The following is an 18,469-nucleotide window of genomic DNA, read 5'->3' as shown; positions in this document are numbered from 1 at the left end:
GTGTTATTCAGCATTTACGAGAGGAGGAGATTCATGATAGGAAAGAGTGACATTGTGAAAGGGGGGAGGCTGGGTGTGGGTGTGACAGAAGGGGTTGTGGCAGGGATGTGGCGTGGGAGGTGTGGTGTGGTGGTGGTGTGTGTGTGTGTGTGTGTGTGTGTGTGTGTGTGTGTGTGTGTGTGTGACCTCTAAATATTCAAGGTGAGTGTGGGGGTGAGGAGGTGTGGGGGGGTGAGGGAGTGACGGGGGGGAGGGGGGTGAAGTGGGAACACGGAAGGCAGACCAATATTCCATCTTCTTTAGCCTCAACCTTTCCCCTTTCTTACCCTCCTCCTCCTCCTCCTCCTCCTCCTCTTCCTCCTCCTCCTCTTTCCTTTCTTCTTCCATCTTCTTTCCTTTCCTATCTTTTCCTCTCCCTTCGTTTTTATCATCTTTTCCCTCCCTCCTTCTCCTCCTCCTCTCTTTCTGTTCTTCTTCCATCTTCTTTCCTTTCCTATCTTTTCCTCTCCCTTCGTTTTTATCATCTTTTCCCTCCCTCCTTCTCCTCCTCCTCTTTCCTTTCTTCTTCCATCTTCTTTCCTTTCCCATCATTTCCTCTCCAATCCTTTTTATCATCTTTTCCCTCCCTCCTCCTCCTCTTTCCTTTCTTCTTCCATCTTCTTTCCTTTCCTATCATTTCCTCTCCATTCCTTTTTATCATCTCTTCCCTCCTTCCTCCTCCTCCTCTCTTTCCTTTCTTCTTCCATCTTCTTTCCTTTCCTATCATTTCCTCTCCATTCCTTTTAATCATCTTTTCCCTCCCTCCTCCTCCTCTTTCCTTTCTTCTTCCATCTTCTTTCCTTTCCTATCATTTCCTCTCCATTCCTTATTATCATCTTTTCCCTCCCTCCTCCTCCTCCTCTCTTTCTTTTCTTCTTCCATCTTCTTTCCTTTCCTATCTTTTCCTCTCCCTTCCGTTTTATCATCTTTTCCCTCACTCCTCCTCTTTACTTTCCCTCCCTTCCCTTCCTTTCCCTTTTCTTTCCCTTCTATACATCATTTTTCCTTTCTCCATTCACTGTCCTTTCTGTTCCTATCCTTTCCTTTCCTTTCCTTATCATACTCTCTTTTCTTTCCTTTCCTTTTTTTTTTTTAGACATCCTCTTCTATTTCTCCCTTCCCTATTAATTCCTTCTTTTCTTCATTCTAATCTCTCTTTTCCTTCCATTCCCTTCGTTTTCTTCCCTTCCCTTTTCCTCCCTTTTCTCTTCTTTCTTCTCTCTCCTTCCCTTCCTTTTCCTTCCCTTCCCTTTCTTCCCTTTTCCTGCCTTTTCTCTTCTTTTTTCTCTCCTTTCCTTCCATTCCCTTCCTTTTCTATCATCTCTTCCCCTCCTCCTCCCTTTCCCTCCTCTTCAACACCCTCATCAACCTAACCTTACCTCTGCTATCCCTCCCTTTCCTTCCTCCCTCTCCCTTCCCTTACCCACCAACCTTTCCCCTCTCCCCTCTCTCCCCTCCCTTTCCTTCCCCTCCCCCCTTCCCTCAAGCACACACTCTCTAAGGACCTTTTTCTTTCCCTCTCACTCAGCTGTCGCGTTACATCTCGTCAGGAGAAAGGCAGACGGAGGGAACACGTTTGAGTGGGTCTTTTCAAGTTCCTCCACCCACGACACACACCACGACAGCTGACTAACAAGAGCAGGAGGAGGAGGAGGAGGGGGAAAGGGAGGAGGAAGAAGAAGTGTGAGAGGAAAGAAGGGAGGGAAGAAACATAGGAGAAGGGAGGAAGGAAGGAAGGTAAGGGGAGGGAGGGGAAAAGGAGGAAGAAGATTGAAAGGAAAGGAGGGAAGGAAAAGACGTAAAAGAAGGGAGGAAGAAAGGAAGATAGGGAAGATGGGATGGAAGACGTAGAGAAGAAGGAGAAGAAAGGAAGGTTGGGAAAAAGATGAGGAAGGAGGAGGAGGGGGGGGAAGGGAGGAAGAAGACTGAGAGGAGGGATGGAAGAGACGTAGGAGAAGGGAGGAAGAAAGAAAGATAGGGAAGAGAAGGGAAGGAAGGAAAAAAGGAAGATAAAGATGTTAAGGAAGAAAGATAGTGAAGAGGAAATAAAGATAGTGAGAAAGTGAGAAAGATAGAAGACAGCAATAGTGGAAAGAATAAAGATAGTCGGGAATGTGATAAAGATAGTGAGAAAAGGATAAAGATAGTGGGGAAAAAGATAAAGATAGTAAAGAAAGGATAAAGATAGTAAAGAGAGGGGAAGGTGTGTGTGTGTGTGTGTGTGTGTGTGTGTGTGTGTGTGTGTGTGTGTGTGTTCTATATTTATCCATGTTTTTCCTTTCTCTCCAGCGTCACCTCCTCCTCCTCCTCCTCCTCCTCCTCCTCCTCCTCCTCCTCTTACTTCTCTTCGTCTTCTTCATTCTACCTGTTCCCTTCCTTTCCTCATCTTTCCTCCTCCTCCTCCTCTTCCTCCTCCCAAGCAACAGGTGTGTGGATGGAGCAAACAGGTGAGGCAGGTGTGCTGATGAGAGAGAGAGAGAGAGAGAGAGAGAGAGAGAGAGAGAGAGAGAGAGAGAGAGAGAGAGAGAGAGAGAGAGAGAGAGAGAGAGAGAGAGAGAGAGAGAGAGAGAGAGAGAGAGATAGAGAGAGAGAGAGAAGGGGGGGGGAGGAGAGATTGACCTTTCCTGAGCCGGTGTTGTGAGGTATGACGATTTTTTGTGTTTGTGCCTGTCTGTCTATCTCTTTGTTTGTGTCTGTCTGTTTGTCTGTCTGTCACTGTCCTGTTCATTGTTGTTTTTGGATGTCTGTCTGTTTCTCTGTCTGTCTTTGTCCCTATCTGTCTATCTGTCTGTTAATCTGTCTACCTAAAAACAAAAACTATCTGTCTCTCTATCTATCTATCTACCGGTCTGTCTATCTATCTATCTATCTATCTATTTATCTATCCATCAACCCAGCTATCTATCTCTCTGTCTGTGTCTGTCTGCCAGCCACTCACCTTATCGTCCGGGCAGAAGTCTCGCTGGGTCTCGGTGCCCAAACAGCCTGCCATGGAGTTGACTGGCGCGGGGGAGTTGCACAGCCTCCGGGACACCTTGTAACCTTGTGAGGAGACGAAGAGGAGTGTGAGGCGGCGGAGGAAGGACGAGGACGAGGAGGAAAGGAGAGGAGAAAGAAACCGAAGAAGAGTAGGCGAAAGAGAGAGAGGAGGAGACAGAGGAAGGAAATGAGGAAGGGAAGAGAAGACATAAAGAGGGAGAGATAAAGACAACGAAGCGAATGGAGATGAGAAGAGAGGAAAAAGACGAGAAGAAAGAAGGGAAGGAAGGAAAGAGAGAACAAGGAAGCGAAGAAGAAAGCTTAAAAATCGTATTCAGAAGATAAGAAGGAGGAAGAGGAGGAAGAGGACGATGAAGAAGAGGATAAAGATAATTTGAGTAGATAATAATAATAATAATAATAATAATAATAATAATAATAATAATAATAATAATAATAATAATAATAATAATAATAATAATAATAATAATAATAATAATAATAATAAAAATAATAATAATAATCACCCCATTGGAAACACACACACACACACACACACCTATCACCCCTACCCACCCACCCCACCAACACACCCTCACCACCACCACCATCACCACACCTATCATTCCCTCTAAATTACCCCTGCCACGCCGCCTGACGAGGACGCTTACCTGTCCCTCCGTCCACGCAGCCCGACATACACTCCCCGTGCTGCCAGGGCCCCAAGCCGCCCGCCACGACCTCCTTCGGCCCCTCCGTCCCCCAGGGCACGCACTCCCCGCCGCGGCACCACTGGGGACAGACAGACAGGCGCCGGTGTCATGAGGGAATGCGGGGACAGGGAGGAAGGTAAGGAGGGAAGGAAGGGATGAAGAGGAGGTAGGAGGTAAGGTTGAGAGGAAGAAAAAGGTAGGGAGGGAGGGAAAGGGAGAGAGAAGAGAGATGAGAGAAGAGAGAGAGAGAGAGAGAGAGAGAGAGAGAGAGAGAGAGAGAGAGAGAGAGAGAGAGAGAGAGAGAGAGAGAGAGAGAGAGAGAGAGAGAGCGAGAGAGAGAGAGAGAGAGAGAGAGAGAGAGAGGGGGAGAGAAGGTAAGAGAGGTGGAAAGGGAGGGAGGGGAAGGTGGGAGGGAAGAAATTCAGGGCTTAATTAACCTATCCGTCTTGGAGAGTTTTTCCTCCGCCACGGCTGATGAAGTGGAGGAGTGGAGAGACAGATTTCCCTCCACTTCCCTTCCCTCTTCTTCTTTTTTTTAAAGTGTCAGTTACAAGCCATCAGTTCCTCTCTTCTTTTTTTTAATCAGGCATCGTTTTCTTTTTTTTTTTTACTTTTTTTTGAGGTGGGAGACGACAGTTATAGGTTATCATCCCCATCGTCATCACCATCATCATCATCAGTCACCACCACCATCACCACCACCCTCACCATCATCACTTTTTCTTAACTCTCCTCCTCATCACCACCACCACCATCCTCACCACCACCATCACCACCTACGCTCCCTTCATCACCATCACCACCACCATCACCACCATTACTATAAGAGATATTACTAAAAGACACATTCCTTTTGCCTATTTCATACTTATATTCATTAATTTTTTGATATCACTAGAAGGAGAAAACTTTTGTATGTAATTATTGTGATTAAAAACGCTTCACCTGTTTCCAATGTGCCACCACCACCACCACCACCTCCACCACCATCATCACCACCACCACCACCACCTACCTTCTCTCCCCCGCAGTAGGTCCCCTCCAGCGCCGGGCCCGCCAAGTACGTGGAGATACGGTGAGGGGAGACGCAGATCACGCTGTTGCAGACCTCCTGAAGAAGTAGAAGAAGAAGAAGTCATGAGAGAGAGAGAGACGGAGTGAGATGGGTGTACTTATATACTTTTTTTCGTGTATATATTTTTTCAGGGAAGGAAGGGAGGATGGAAGGAAGGAGCTACAGGAAGGAAGAACGTTAGGAAGGGAGAGAAAGAAGGAAGGGAGGAGGGTGAAAGGGAGAGAGAGGGAAGAACACACTTGCATATACCTTCCACACAAAAGCCGAGAGAAAGGGAGAGAGAGAGACTGACAATAAAAGAGGGAAAGAGGGGGGAGAGGTTCAGGTGAGGAGGGAGAGAGGGAGAGTGAAGGGGAAGGACAGGAAGAGAAAGTGGGAGTGAGAAGCGTTTAAAGAAAGAGAGAGAAAGAAAAAGAGATGAGCGGAATTGTGATGAAGGGTGAGAGAGAGAGAGAGAGAGAGAGAGAGAGAGAGAGAAGGAAGGATAAGATTAAGGGTGTGTAAGAGAGAGGGAGAGAGAGAGAGTTAAAGTGAGAGAAGAGAGAGAAGGAGACAGAAAAAGAGATAAAAGAATGAAAGAAAAGAATATGCAAAAAAGAACGAAAGAAAGAAAGAAATGAAATAAAATAAATAAAGAAAGAAAGAAGAAAAGAAAAATAGAAAGCATAATAAAAAGACAAAGGCAGAAAAAAACAAAAAAAAAAGAAAGACAGGAAAGGTAGAAAAAGTTAAATGTTTGCACGATATTTTTTTTATTCCCTCCAGACTCGAAATTCTCACCTGACCCAACTCCTTTTTTTTCCTTGTTTTTTTTTTTCCTCCAACCCTCTTTCACTCCATTCCCCCTTCCCTCCCTTTCCCCTGTCCCTCCTCTCCTTCCCTCCTCCTTCTCTTCCTTCTCTTTCCTCCTCCTCCTCCTCCTCCTCCTCCTCTTCCTCGTCCTCTTCCTCTTTCTTGCCTAAAATAAACAATACAGATTTCGTGTCGTCGGGAGAAGAAAGAATGAAAGAAAGAATGAATGAATGAAAGAAAGAAAGAAAGAAAGAAAGAAAGAAAGAATGAATGAGTGAATGAATGAAAGAAAGAAAGAAAAAGAGAAAGAAAGAAAGAAAGAAAGGAAAGAAAGATGGACGGAAGAACTGAAGAAAGGAAGGAAGGAAGGAAGAAAGGAAGGAGGAGAGAGATAAGGAAACGAGAAATTTATACATGAAATCACAGCTCTATTCTTTCTCCCTCACCACCATTACCACCACCACCACCACCACCACCATCACCACCACCACCATCACCACCACCATCACCATCACCACCATCACCATCACCACCATCACCACCACCTACTTTTTTCCCTCAACTCCCTAGCTACCTGACCTAATTCTGTTGTTGCTGTTGTTGTTGTTGTTGTTGTTGTTGTTGTTGTTGTTGTTGTTGTATAAAAAATGTAATCCAACTAAGTACACTATAAATTAACCATCCTTACCCCCCCTTACAACCCCCCCCCCCCACCCACCCACCCACACACACCTACTTACATTTATCTTGGTACTGTCCGGCAGCCCCGCGTCCTCGTCCTGCAAGAACAGTCTGCACTGGGCGGTCGCGTCCCAGCGTTGCCCCGGGAGACCTTGGAACTTGGTATGGTCCCACTGCCCCCCAGCCGCCCCGCCGGCCCCGCCTGCTGCTGCTGCTGCCCCGCCCTCCTTCAGACATGGTTTCCTGACGGGGAGGAGGGCGAGAAGGAAGGAGAGAGGAGAATAAAGGGTTGGATGGTGAGTTTGAAGGGATTGTAATCTTCTTTGGTCATTCTTTTGTAATATATGGAGAAATTTAAAGGGTTGGATGGTAGGATTGTTTGGTAATGAGAGGGTTAGTGGGTTCAAAGGGATTGGATTATCTTTGTTAACTCTTTCGTAATATATATTGAGGATTTTAAGGGTTGGATGCTGGGGTTTAAGGGGATTGGATTATCTTTGGTCGCTCTTTCGTAATATACATTGAGGATTTTAAAGGGTTGGATGCTGGGGTTGAAAGGGATTGGATTCTCTTTCGTCGCTCTTTCGTGATATATATTGAGGATTTTGAAGGGTTGGATGCTGTGGTTGGAAGGGATTGGATTCTCTTTGGTAACTCTTTCGTAATATATATTGAGGATTTTAAAGGCTTGGATGCTGGGGTTGAAAGGGATTGGATTCTCTTTGGTAACTCTCGTAATATATATAATGAGGATTTTAAAGGGTTGGATGCTGGGGTTAAAAGGGATTGGATTCTCTTTGGTAACTCTCGTAATATATATAATGAGGATTTTAAAGGGTTGGATGCTGGAGTTGAAAGGGATTGGATTTGGATTCTCTTTGTTAATCTTTCGTAATGTACACTGAGGATTTTAAAGAGTTGGATGCTGGGGTTGAAAGGCATTGGATTCGCTTCGGTAATTCTTTTTTTTCTTCTTTTGCATGATAGACTGAGGGATGTGAGTTAGTGTGTGTATGTGTTTGTGCTTATGGGAGAAATATCGTAAAAAAAAAAAAAATATTAATGACAATAATGGAAATAGTAATAATGATGATAATAATGATAATAATAATGATAATAATAATAATATCAATTCTACTACTATTCTATTCTCTCTCTCTCTCTCTCTCTCTCTCTCTCTCTCAATAATCCTCCCCTCTGCCATATATGACCAGGACAAACAAACATAAACAAACGAACGAACAAACAAACTCGCTCTTCTCTTGACCCACTTCTACAGGAGGAGGAGGAGGAGGAGGAGGAAGAGGAGGAAGATGTGATATTTTATTCTCTCTATTTATCTATCAATCTATCTATCTATCTATCTATCTATCCATCTTCTGACGCGTTTCACAGCCCTTGACGTTTTAGTTGAGTTATACATAAAACACAATCATTTTCTACCTCGTCTCCTTCACCTACTTCTGCAGATGTCACCGGGTCTCTCTCTCTCTCTCTCTCTCTCTCTCTCTCTCTCTCTCTCTCTCTCTCTCTCTCTCTCTCTCTCTCTCTCTCTCTCTCTCTCTCTCTCTCTCTCTCTCTCTCTCTCTCTCTCTCTCTCTCTACGTTTTCTGTCTTTCTCTATGTCGTGTTTACAGAGCAGGATCGAGACAGACAGAAAGGAGAAAAGAAATGAAAGAAAAACGGGCGAGTAAAAGGAGACAAAGAAAACAAGAGAGAGAGAGACACTGAAGGACAAGGAAGAACACACTTGACACATTTAACAAGGCTTTCGTAGGAGCTGTGGGCATTCTCAGCAGGGGAGGGGGGGGGGGGAGTAGCTTTATGACCCTGATGGCAGTTTGGTCATTCTCTGGTGCCATGAACGTAAGAAAACACTCACTAGACCTCGATTAACCTCCTTTTCGACCTTTGGAATGATGTGAGATGACCATATTAAACATTGGCTCCCATTTGGACTGTTTCCCAAGGCCACAGAGAATAGTGATTGGGTTTTCATGGGTGCTTTTCCCGTTCAAGATAAAGAGGTCGTGTAAAACTATCCCTAACATCACAAAACACTCCATGGACGTCACAACAACATCTAGGAGAGGCTTTTTAACCTGGTAGCTGCGGGGATCATGTTTCTTAAAGGCCCTTCCCTCTAAGCGAGAAAAATGAGAAAAAATCATCACTCACGCTAACCATTTCATAATATATATCAACGCATTTGTGATCAGTTTATGCATCATCTATTTTTGGGGGTTTATATCATGGCAAAAATGTGGCCCGTCGCTGCTACACGGTAAAGGCACAAATTTGGCCCGTCGCTGCTACCGGGTTAAATAGGCGAGGCGAGGTGAGGTCCTAATACTATGGTAGAAGAAACTTACCTCCCTTTACCTTGGCTGATACGTTTGAGCATACGAGTCCTATTGGCTAAGTCCCTCCCTCCCTTCACCCACTTACTGTTGCTGCAGGATCATGTCTTTAGCGCACGAGGACCAGGTAGTGGCGCCCCTCAGCCCTCGCCCCGCTGCCATGATGAAGCCGCTGGTGTTGCACGCGTTGCTTACCCCGTCGTGGCGAAGACCCAAGCTGGAGGAGGGAAGGAGGGGGCGAAGAAGGTGGTGTGTGAGGTTAGCTGAGGTAGTGGTGGTTGGTTTTATGGGTCAAAGTTATACGGAACACCAAAGGAACATCAAACAAACATCACGAGACAACCACAAACATCACATTAAACAAAATGAACATCTGACGTAAAGAAAAAAATAACATCTACCACATCAGACACAGGCAAAAAAAAAAAAAAAAACAGACATCAAAGAAACACAACAATCACAAACACACAAACACAAACCAAACAACTGGAACCACAACACTTACACACACCAAATAGAAACACACCCACCCACAAACACGCACCCACTCTTGACTCCCCCCCCCTCCCCCCTCATCATCACCACCACCACCACCACCATCACCCTCACCTATGGCCAAGTTCGTGAGCCAGGACATAGGAGCTCAGGGCGCCGGCTGAGGGGTATGGATGGCCCCTGTAGTTGACGGCGCCCAGCTCGTTGATCACACAGGACAGGGCGGCCTCACACACCCCGCCCGTGTACGCCAGGCCCATGGTGACGCCCTCCTCCCCCCCGTTGGCGCTCTTCACGTAAAAGTTGAGCCTGTAAAGAGGGCAGAAAGGTAAGGAAGGGGGAAGAAAGGGTAAGGGGAGAAAAGGTTAGGGAAGGTTAGATAAGGTAAGGTAAGGTAAGGTCAGGGCTGGATCATTTGAAACAGTTTAGCTTGTAATGAGGGTTGAAAGGCTGAGAAAGAAGGAGGAAGGTAATGCAGGGGGGACAGGGCAGGTAAGGTAAGGTAAGGTAAGGTAAGGGGTTGACCTGATAAAGGAGGTGAGAAAGAGGGAGAAAGAGGAAGGAAGGGGGTGAGAGATGAAGGGAAAGGAAAAAGTAAGAGAGAGAGAGAGAGAGAGAGAGAGAGAGAGAGAGAGAGAGAGAGAGAGAGAGAGAGAGAGAGAGAGAGAGAGAGAGAGAGAGAGAGAGAGAGAGAGAGAGAGAGAGAGAGAGAGAGAGAGAGATGTGTGAAGAAATGGGGTTGTTAAAATGAAGGAGAGTGGGTTAACGAGTGTTTTTAAGACTGGAGAAGGAAAACAAGGAAAAAGAGGGAAAGAAGGAAAGAACATAGAGTCATAATAGAGTAAAGAGGAAAAAAATGATAACTGGAATGTAAGAATGTGCAAAGTGTGTGTGTGTGTGTGTGTGTGTGTGTGTGTGTGTGTGGGTGTGTGTGTGTGTGTATTTTCAGCGTTAGTGACTGATTGCACAAAGAGAAACGGAGAGAAAGAACACACACACACACACACACACACACACACACACACACACACACACACACACACACACACACAGACCCCGACAAGTAGACCCCGATATCCCAATGGTTCGGGCTTGCGTCATCGGGGTCGTTGTTCTTCTGGTTGTAGGCGCAGAAGGACTTGAGAAGCCCCACGCGGTTCCCTTTGTGGGTCGGCAGGTCCGCGGGTTGCTTCGTCAGGAGTCTCATGTGCGTGATTGTGAAGTCCACCTGTCTGCCTAGTGTTGGATGGCTGTAGAGGGCTTGTACCTGAGGGAGGGACAGTGAGGGAGGGTAAGGGATGGTGAGCAGGATACTTGTTGCAGTGAAGAATGAATGATCAACGTTTTAACCTAAGAGAGAGGGAGAGTAAGGAATATAAAAGGAGTAAGAAAAGGTGAGCAGATACTTGTTACAGTGAAGAATGAAGGATTAACGTTTTCACCTAGGAGAGTGGGAGAGTAAGGGAAAATAAAGGAGAGTAAGAAAGGACGAGCAGGAAGTTTGTTGAAGTATAGAATGAATGTTAAGCTTCACGTTTTTAAACCTGGGAAAAAGGGAGAATGAGAGAGAAGCAGGAAGTTTATTACAATGTAGAATGAATGAATGTTTAACGCTAGTAAATATGATAGATGAATAGATAGATAGATAGATAGATAGATAGACTAAGATAAGGTGGGCAAGATGTTTACTGAAGTGTAGGACCAATGTATATCGCTTCCACCTACGACAAATAGACAGAGAGAGAAAGATGAAGAAAGAAAGAAAGAAAGAGAGAGAGAGAGAGAGAGAGAGAGAGAGAGAGAGAGAGAGAGAGAGAGAGAGAGAGAGAGAGAGAGAGAGAGAGAGAGAGAGACAGAGAGAGAGAGAGAGAGAGAGAGAGAGAGAGAGAGAGAGAGAGAGAGAGAGAGAGAGAGAGAGAGAGAGAGAGAACCAAATACACACAACCACCTTTCGCTCGCTTTCAGTGTGGCGGTTTGTTGTTCCTTGAAGCGTTTTTCGTCCCTTTCAATATCACAAATTGTTATGATATTTTGATTCATCCTCCCCTTTGATGTTGTATTGGAGAGAGAGAGAGAGAGAGAGAGAGAGAGAGAGAGAACAAGGTAACAAGAAACCAACCCAACCCACCCCAACCGATCTCCCTCCCCCTCCCCACACACACAAACATACACACACACTCACATTGTTGACGAGGCCGAGGACGAGGTCGATAAGTTCCTGCTCGGGGGCCAGGAAGCCGGTGAAGGTGTCCAGGAGCGCTTGGTCGAGGAAGAGGCCGAGTTCGACTGTCAAGGGGGAGTCTTTAGCGCCGCCGCCGCCTACACCGTTTCGCTTTACATCCTCAATCTGGAAAAAAAAGGGATGACTCGACTAATTGTGTTTACTCTCTCTCTCTCTCTCTCTCTCTCTCTCTTTATCTATATCTGTTTATCTATCTATCTATCTGTCTGTCTGTCTGTTTGGCTGTAAGATGGGGAAATGGAGAAGATATAGAGATAGAAACAGACAGACAGACAGACAGACAGAAAGACAGACAGGCAGACAGAGAGACAGAGGGACCGACCGACCGACAGACAGACAGACAGACAGACAGACACACAGACAGGCAGACAGACAGACAGACAGGCAGAGGGACCGACCAACCGATAGACAGACAGACAGACAACCCCACACATGCTTACGGTTGGGTCGATCATGACTTGGCTAATGTCGGGCACGTCGTCGGGTAGAGGGAAGGGAGAGCGGGCGCAGCTGTCATAACCTGGGGAAAGCTCTCATTAGCGGCGGCCAGGTGAACTCGGGCAGGTATAAGGAGCCTAGGTATGCTGCGAGACCAATCAAGCCATCGAACCATCTATATATACCTGCCACACTCTAAAAATAACTCTCTCTCTATCTATCCATCTATTCATCAATCTATTTATCTATCTATCTTCCAATCTTTTTACCGAACTGTCTATGATCCAATCTATCTATCTTTTAATCTATCTGTCTGTCGATCTATGTATCTATCTCATTCCGAATCTAACATCCTCTCTCCTTCACTCTTTCTATGCCTATCTACCTACCTATCACTCAATCTATCTAACTATCCACTGCTATACCTCTCTATACCTCTTTCTTTCACCCTCTGAACCTAACACTACCTCTCTTTCTTCCTCTCTACTACCTCTCTCTCTCCCTCCATCTCATACACAAACCAATACCTCAAAACCTCACACGCTCTCAAGCTTACTCAGACAGTCTTGGTCCAGCACGCCGGGCAGGGGGTGTCGCTTTACCACGTGTGTGTAGCCTCTCTCGCTTCGCTTTTCGGCTGGCGGGGACATCGGCGACAACTTCGGGCGAGGAAGGAGCTCAGCCATCTCCTTCTCGATCATCAGAAGCACTCGCTAAAGGGAGAGAGAAGTAGTTAGTTTAGAGGTGGGTGTCTTAGCGGGGGAAGAGTGGAGGAACTATACAGAGGGTAGTTTGGGTAGGCCGAGTGTCTGAAGATCACCCGCATGCTGTTCGGATCTTCAGTCAACCTTAACTTCAGCGACTTCGGTTAAGAGGAGCACCGAGAGTTAGCATGGGCCAAGCAAGAGTCATACACCACGGCAGCCACTATAAATATAATTTGCCTGCGCCACTAACGGGCTGGGGCAATCCATGCATAAGGCCCCTCAAGAAACCATACCGACGCAACAGGCAGTACAAAAAAAGGGGGGGAGAGAAGAAAGTAGGAAAGACAAGAGGAAAGAGAAATACACACACACACACACACACACACACACACACACACACACACACACACACATACATATATACATACACACACAAAGGGGGATTAAAAGATAGATAAATAAATATATATCGAGAGAGAGTTCTCGTGACAAAGTGAATATCAAATTATGGGCATCAAATATCGTCTGCCTTTCTCTCTCTCTCTCTCTCTCTCTCTCTCTCTCTCTCTCTCTCTCTCTCTCTCTCTCTCTCTCTCTCGTTCGATTGTATACATCAAAAGAATCTGGTTGTCAATACTCACCCACCCAATCTCTCTCTCTCTCTCTCTCTCTCTCAAGGATCATCATTGTTCTCCGCGAAAACAAAGAGGAAGAAAAAAAGGAGGAGGAGGAGGAGGAGGAGGAAGAAGAAGAGGAGGAAGATGATGTCGAGGTGAAACAGGAGGTCCAAAAACGAGCAGGAGAGAGAGAGAGAGAGAGAGAGAGAGAGAGAGAGAGAGAGAGAGACACGCTAGAGAAGAAAACACATACACAAAAAGAGGAAAGAAAACGTAGGAAGGTGGGAGAGCGGGGACTAAAAATAACAGTGAATGGGGGAGACTGAAATAGAATGAAGCGGTAAGCGTGGGTGTGAAGGAGGAGGATGGAAGGTGACGTGGAGTGGATGCCCTGAACAACAACACAGACAGACAGACATCCGATACCTTTACACAATACACCCATGACTGCACACATCAACACCCACTGTCCCATCCCTTAACCCGGTAGCAGCGACGGGCCAAATTTGTGGCTTCACCGTGTAGCAGCGACGGGCCAAATTTGTGGCTATACCGTGTAGCAGCGACGGGCCAAATTTGTGGCTGTACCGTGTAGCAGCGACGGGCCAAATTTGTGGCTTCACCGTGTAGCAGCGACGGGCCAAATTTGTGGCTTCACCGTGTAGCAGCGACGGGCCAAATTTGTGGCTTCACCGTGTAGCAGCGACGCGCCAAATTTGTGGCTTCACCGTGTAGCAGCGACGGGCCAAATTTGTGGCTTCACCGTGTAGCAGCGACGGGCCAAATTTGTGGCTTTACCGTGTAGCAGCGACGGGCCAAATTTGTGGCTTCACCGTGTAGCAGCGACGAGCCAAATTTGTGGCTTCACTGTGTAGCAGCGACGGGCCAAATTTGTGGCTTCACCGTGTAGCAGCGACGGGCCAAATTCGTGGCTTCACCGTGTAGCAGCGACGGGCCAAATTTGTGGCTTTACCGTGTAGCAGCGACGGGCCAAATTTGTGGCTTCACCGTGCAGCAGCGACGGGCCAAATTTGTGGCTTCACCGTGTAGCAGCGACGGGCCAAATTTGTGGCTTCACCGTGCAGCAGCGACGGGCCAAATTTGTGACTTTACCGTGTAGCAGCGACGGGCCAAATTTGTGGCTTTACCGTGTAGCAGCGACGGGCCAAATTTGTGCCATGATTTAAACCCCCAAAAATAGATGATACATAATCTGGTCACAAATGCTTTGATATATATTATGAAATGGTTTGTGTGAGGGGTGATTTTTTTCTCATTTTTCTCGCTTGGAGGGACCATTAAGAAACATGATCCCCGCTGCTACCGAGTTAACAGACAGACAAACACCCTATTCATATACACACAACACTTATTACTATAAAACTACACCCAGCACACTCTCTCTCTCTCTCTAGCCCCCCCACCCCCCCCCTCTCTCTCTCTCTCTCTCTCTCTCTCTCTCTCTCTCTCTCTCTCTCTCTCTCTCTCTCTCTCTCTCTCTCTCTCTCTCTCTCTCTCTCTCCCTCGCAACACAGCACCACCCACCGGCCCATCTTTATGACACAAAGACACAGTTCCGCTTGGTCCGTCTTCGCTGTCGGGGTCTGGTTTGGCCTGATAGAGGCAGGGTCGGGGCGCCAAGGGCATGTGTTGGTACTCCCGCTGACTGAAGTAACCCACGCGACTCAGGGTAGCGCGGGGTGACACCAGCCAGGAGGACGGCGTGAGGGTGAACTTGAAGAGCCTGTGGAAGGAATGATGGAAGGGTGAGGTTGTCGAGGAGGAGGAGAGGAGAACAATCAAAAGGAGGCCTAAGAAAGAGAAAGAGAACGAAGAGAAGGAGGAGGAGGAGAAGGAGGAGGAGGAGGAGAAGGAAGGAGAGTAGAAGGAGGAGAGATTATTTCAATGGAGTGTGATGAGAGAGAGAGAGAGAGAGAGAGAGAGAGAGAGAGAGAGAGAGAGAGAGAGAGAGAGAGAGAGAGAGAGAGAGAGAGAGAGAGAGAGAGAGAGAGAGAGAGAGAGAGAGAGAGAGAGAGAGAGAGAGAGAGAGAAAGGCAATTGAACCGTATGTGTGTGTGTGTGTGTGTGTGTGTGTGTGTGTGTGTGTGTGTGTGTGTGTGTGTGTGTGTGTGTGTGTGTGTGTGACCTTTGTAACACACCTCAGAGAAAAAAAGGGAAAACATGGGTGGGGGGAAAGGGGAGAAGGGGAGGGGAGGAGGAAGGGGGGGGTGATGTTGCTATGGTAACCGTCATCTTTTTTCTTTTTTTTTTCTTTTCCCTTCTTCTTCTATTATTATAATTCCTCTTCTTCCTCCTTTTTCTCCTCCTCTTCTTCCTCCTCCTCCTTTTTTTTTTGCCTTTCCCTTCTTAATCTCCTCTTCCTTCCTCTCTTCCTTCAACTAAATATGATTCCTTCTCCTTTTTGTTCTCCTTTTCCTTCTCCTTCTACTCCTCCTCCTCTTCCTCCTCCTCCTCCTCCTTCTTTTTCATCACCACCAACCATCACCACCACCTCTTCCTCCTCTTCCTCCTCCTCCTCCTCCTTCTCTTCCTCCTCCTCCTCCTCCTCCTCTCCACTCACTCACCATCAACAAAATAACAACAATAACACTCCCTACTCACCTTCTATTCATGGTCACCTTCAGCAGACTCTTATCCGCCTCATCCCGGGTGTGGGCGTGACCGTAGGAGTCGGAGTGGGCGTGGTCACCCTTCAGACTCACCTCCACCCTTGCGCTCGAGTACTCCATCCGGGTCTGGTCCTGTCCCTCGCTCTCCTCCCCCTCCACCCCCTCCTGTGGGAATGGGGAAGTGGGTGATTGGGATGCTGTTATAGAAAATGGGATAAAAGAGAGATAGACAGATAGATAGAGAGATAGACGGAGAGACAGACACAGACACACACACATACACACACACAACCCCCTCCCTCACCCACACACTCACCTGCGGAGGATGCATAGCGAGACAACCAGGTAGCATCATCATCATCATCATCACCACCATCACCACCACCACCACTGCCGCCGTCGATTCACTCCCCCCCCATCGCCGCCCCCACCCCCTCCCTCGCCGACTGGTCAGTCCTCGAGTGCCTTTCCACCCGGTGACTGCTGGCGCCTCACCTGCCGCGCGTCGTGAGCTAAAGGCGCCTCGTTACCTGTCCGGGCACCTGTGTGGAAGAGAGGTGAGGTATACTAACCATTTCAGACCCGCTGTGGCATCTTTTTTCGGGAATATCTTCAAGGCTATTAGTCGGACAGTTATGACATTCTTAGAGAGAGAGAGAGAGAGAGAGAGAGAGAGAGAGAGAGAGAGAGGACAGGTGATAGAAGTATGGGAGTTCGAGGGGGATGGGGGGAGTTTGTTTGGTGGGGGAAGGAGGGAACTGATCTAGGGGAGGGGGGGGGGTAAGTCGACTTATCCGAACCTTTTCTCAGGTGTTTGGGTTCTAACTGACTACAACTTAAAATCATAACAGTAAACTCCTAAAGTATATAAATTTGACTAACTCCAATAACACCATAAATTACGGCGGGTGTTGTAAACATCGGCTTAGAATGTCATAACTGTCCGACAAATAGCCTTGAAGATATTCCCGAAAAACTCTGCCACATCGGGTCTGAAATGGTTAGTAGGTTTAGTTAATTAGTTAGTTTAGTTAATTTAGTGGGCTGTCTCTCCCTATGCATAGAAATGTACATAAAAAAGTAAATTTGGCCTAAGGAGAGGTATGCGATTGGATATTGATAGATATTTTTATCAACTTCCATATATCTTTTTGCCTCTGGCGGACGCGGAAATGAAAAAAAAAAAGATGTTCTATAATTGAATCGCCTTTCCAATCACACACACACACACACACACACACACACACACACACACACACTTCGTTCCCATATTCATTGATCGACACAAATTGAAAACCTTTTAATGGAGTGTTTTCCCCCTGACTGTGTGTGTGTGTGTGTGTGTGTGTGCTATGAATCACTGAGAGTATATGAATCGTTAATGTCTGCTCGTACACATGTTTGCTTCTCTCCCTCCCTCCCTACCTACCTATCTCTCTCCCTCCCTTCCTCTCTACCAACCTGCGTGTCTGTCTGGCGGGACTTGCATTGTGGCGTCGCAGGGAACCACTAACAGAGAAACACGAATGATTACATGTCTGTCCGCGCCTTGAAGCAGCAACAGCAGCACCCGATCACAGCCCATAATAGCGTGTGTCAATGTCCCTTCAGCCAGGCACGTCGGGTAGCCTTGAGGTCCCTATTCTTAAACGTATCGGAGAACATTAACCGTTCTTCCATGAGTGTTTTCCCTGTTCATGGTGCAGAAGTCGTGTAAAACTATCACCGGCATCACAAAACAGTCCACGATTACCCCAGCAACTTCTAGTACGAGAGGATTTTCAAACAGACGAACTGAGGCGCCGAGACGTTCAAAACAATATGGGTTTCACTTCACACATGCAGCTCGGCAATGACTGGTTGATAAGACGCCAGTGGATCTCTCTAGTGCATGGCTAAAAAGTGCATGAAAGGAAACTGCCCGACAAGCCCAACGAGGGGTGACGCTGAATACCACTTTCGCGAGAGTAATGACGGTTATAGAGGATTGTACACTGCATAGAAGGCTATTGGAGAGGGTAGATATTGCTGAATCGGTACATGGGTTTATAGGAAAGATACATAAGAGTTGTTCGGAAGAGTTTAATGATCCTAGATGACAACTCAACCTAATACAAAAGAAAAGTGATCCCAGCATTATAGAATTATACAAAGACCCGAAAAAACAAAGAAATGCAAAAAAACAAATGAATGTTCGTAGGTTTGTGCTGTAATTTGATATTTTAGAGAGAGAGAGAGAGAGAGAGAGAGAGCAAAGGGAAAACCATCCCCCAGAGGCAAAACTACTACCAAGACAGTTCACCTCCCCCGTGTGTGTGTGTGTGTGTGTGTGTGTGTGTGTGTGTGTGTGTGTGTGTGTGTGAAGAGGAAGAAAGGGAGGAATTAACAGTGGAAGTCAACAAAGGAATTTTTCTCTAATCAACAAGAAGCAGAAAAAGATAAAAAAACAAAAAAACAGGAAATCATACACAGCATCCCAGCATCATTATCACCATCATCAGCAGCAGCATCCCAGCATCATCAACTTCACACACACACACACACACACACACACACACACACACCTCTGTACATTCTCATCTCTCTTATCACTCTCTTAGTATCGTATTCATAACCCTTTATCCCCTCTATCATTCCCCCTTCCCTCCTTTCTGCCCTTACGTTAACAATCACACCGTTTAACCTTGTATTATATCGTACG

General features: G+C 46.6%; 1 protein-coding gene across 1 annotated transcript in view; it reads right to left on the bottom strand.

Annotated features, from left to right (window-relative positions):
• LOC127002894 (A disintegrin and metalloproteinase with thrombospondin motifs adt-1-like) overlaps positions 1 to 18,469 on the bottom strand; it is a 34,709-nt gene that overhangs the window by 9,334 nt on the left and 6,906 nt on the right. Inside the window, exons 2-14 of the mRNA XM_050869174.1 lie at positions 16,085 to 16,310; positions 15,761 to 15,933; positions 14,684 to 14,882; positions 12,371 to 12,527; positions 11,817 to 11,896; positions 11,317 to 11,481; positions 10,190 to 10,401; positions 9,249 to 9,443; positions 8,728 to 8,856; positions 6,339 to 6,522; positions 4,747 to 4,842; positions 3,690 to 3,810; positions 2,978 to 3,081 (exon numbers count right to left, since the gene is read on the bottom strand). Of these exons, the coding sequence (XP_050725131.1) occupies positions 2,978 to 3,081; positions 3,690 to 3,810; positions 4,747 to 4,842; positions 6,339 to 6,522; positions 8,728 to 8,856; positions 9,249 to 9,443; positions 10,190 to 10,401; positions 11,317 to 11,481; positions 11,817 to 11,896; positions 12,371 to 12,527; positions 14,684 to 14,882; positions 15,761 to 15,933; positions 16,085 to 16,144 (1,875 nt within the window). The 5' untranslated portion in view covers positions 16,145 to 16,310. The remainder of the gene's footprint in view (positions 1 to 2,977; positions 3,082 to 3,689; positions 3,811 to 4,746; positions 4,843 to 6,338; positions 6,523 to 8,727; positions 8,857 to 9,248; positions 9,444 to 10,189; positions 10,402 to 11,316; positions 11,482 to 11,816; positions 11,897 to 12,370; positions 12,528 to 14,683; positions 14,883 to 15,760; positions 15,934 to 16,084; positions 16,311 to 18,469) is intronic.

The sequence above is a fragment of the Eriocheir sinensis genome, chromosome 2 (genome assembly GCF_024679095.1).
Source record: "Eriocheir sinensis breed Jianghai 21 chromosome 2, ASM2467909v1, whole genome shotgun sequence".
Taxonomy (NCBI): domain Eukaryota; kingdom Metazoa; phylum Arthropoda; class Malacostraca; order Decapoda; family Varunidae; genus Eriocheir; species Eriocheir sinensis.
Note: the sequence above shows the minus strand (reverse complement) of the source record. Positions and strands in the feature narration are given on the sequence as shown.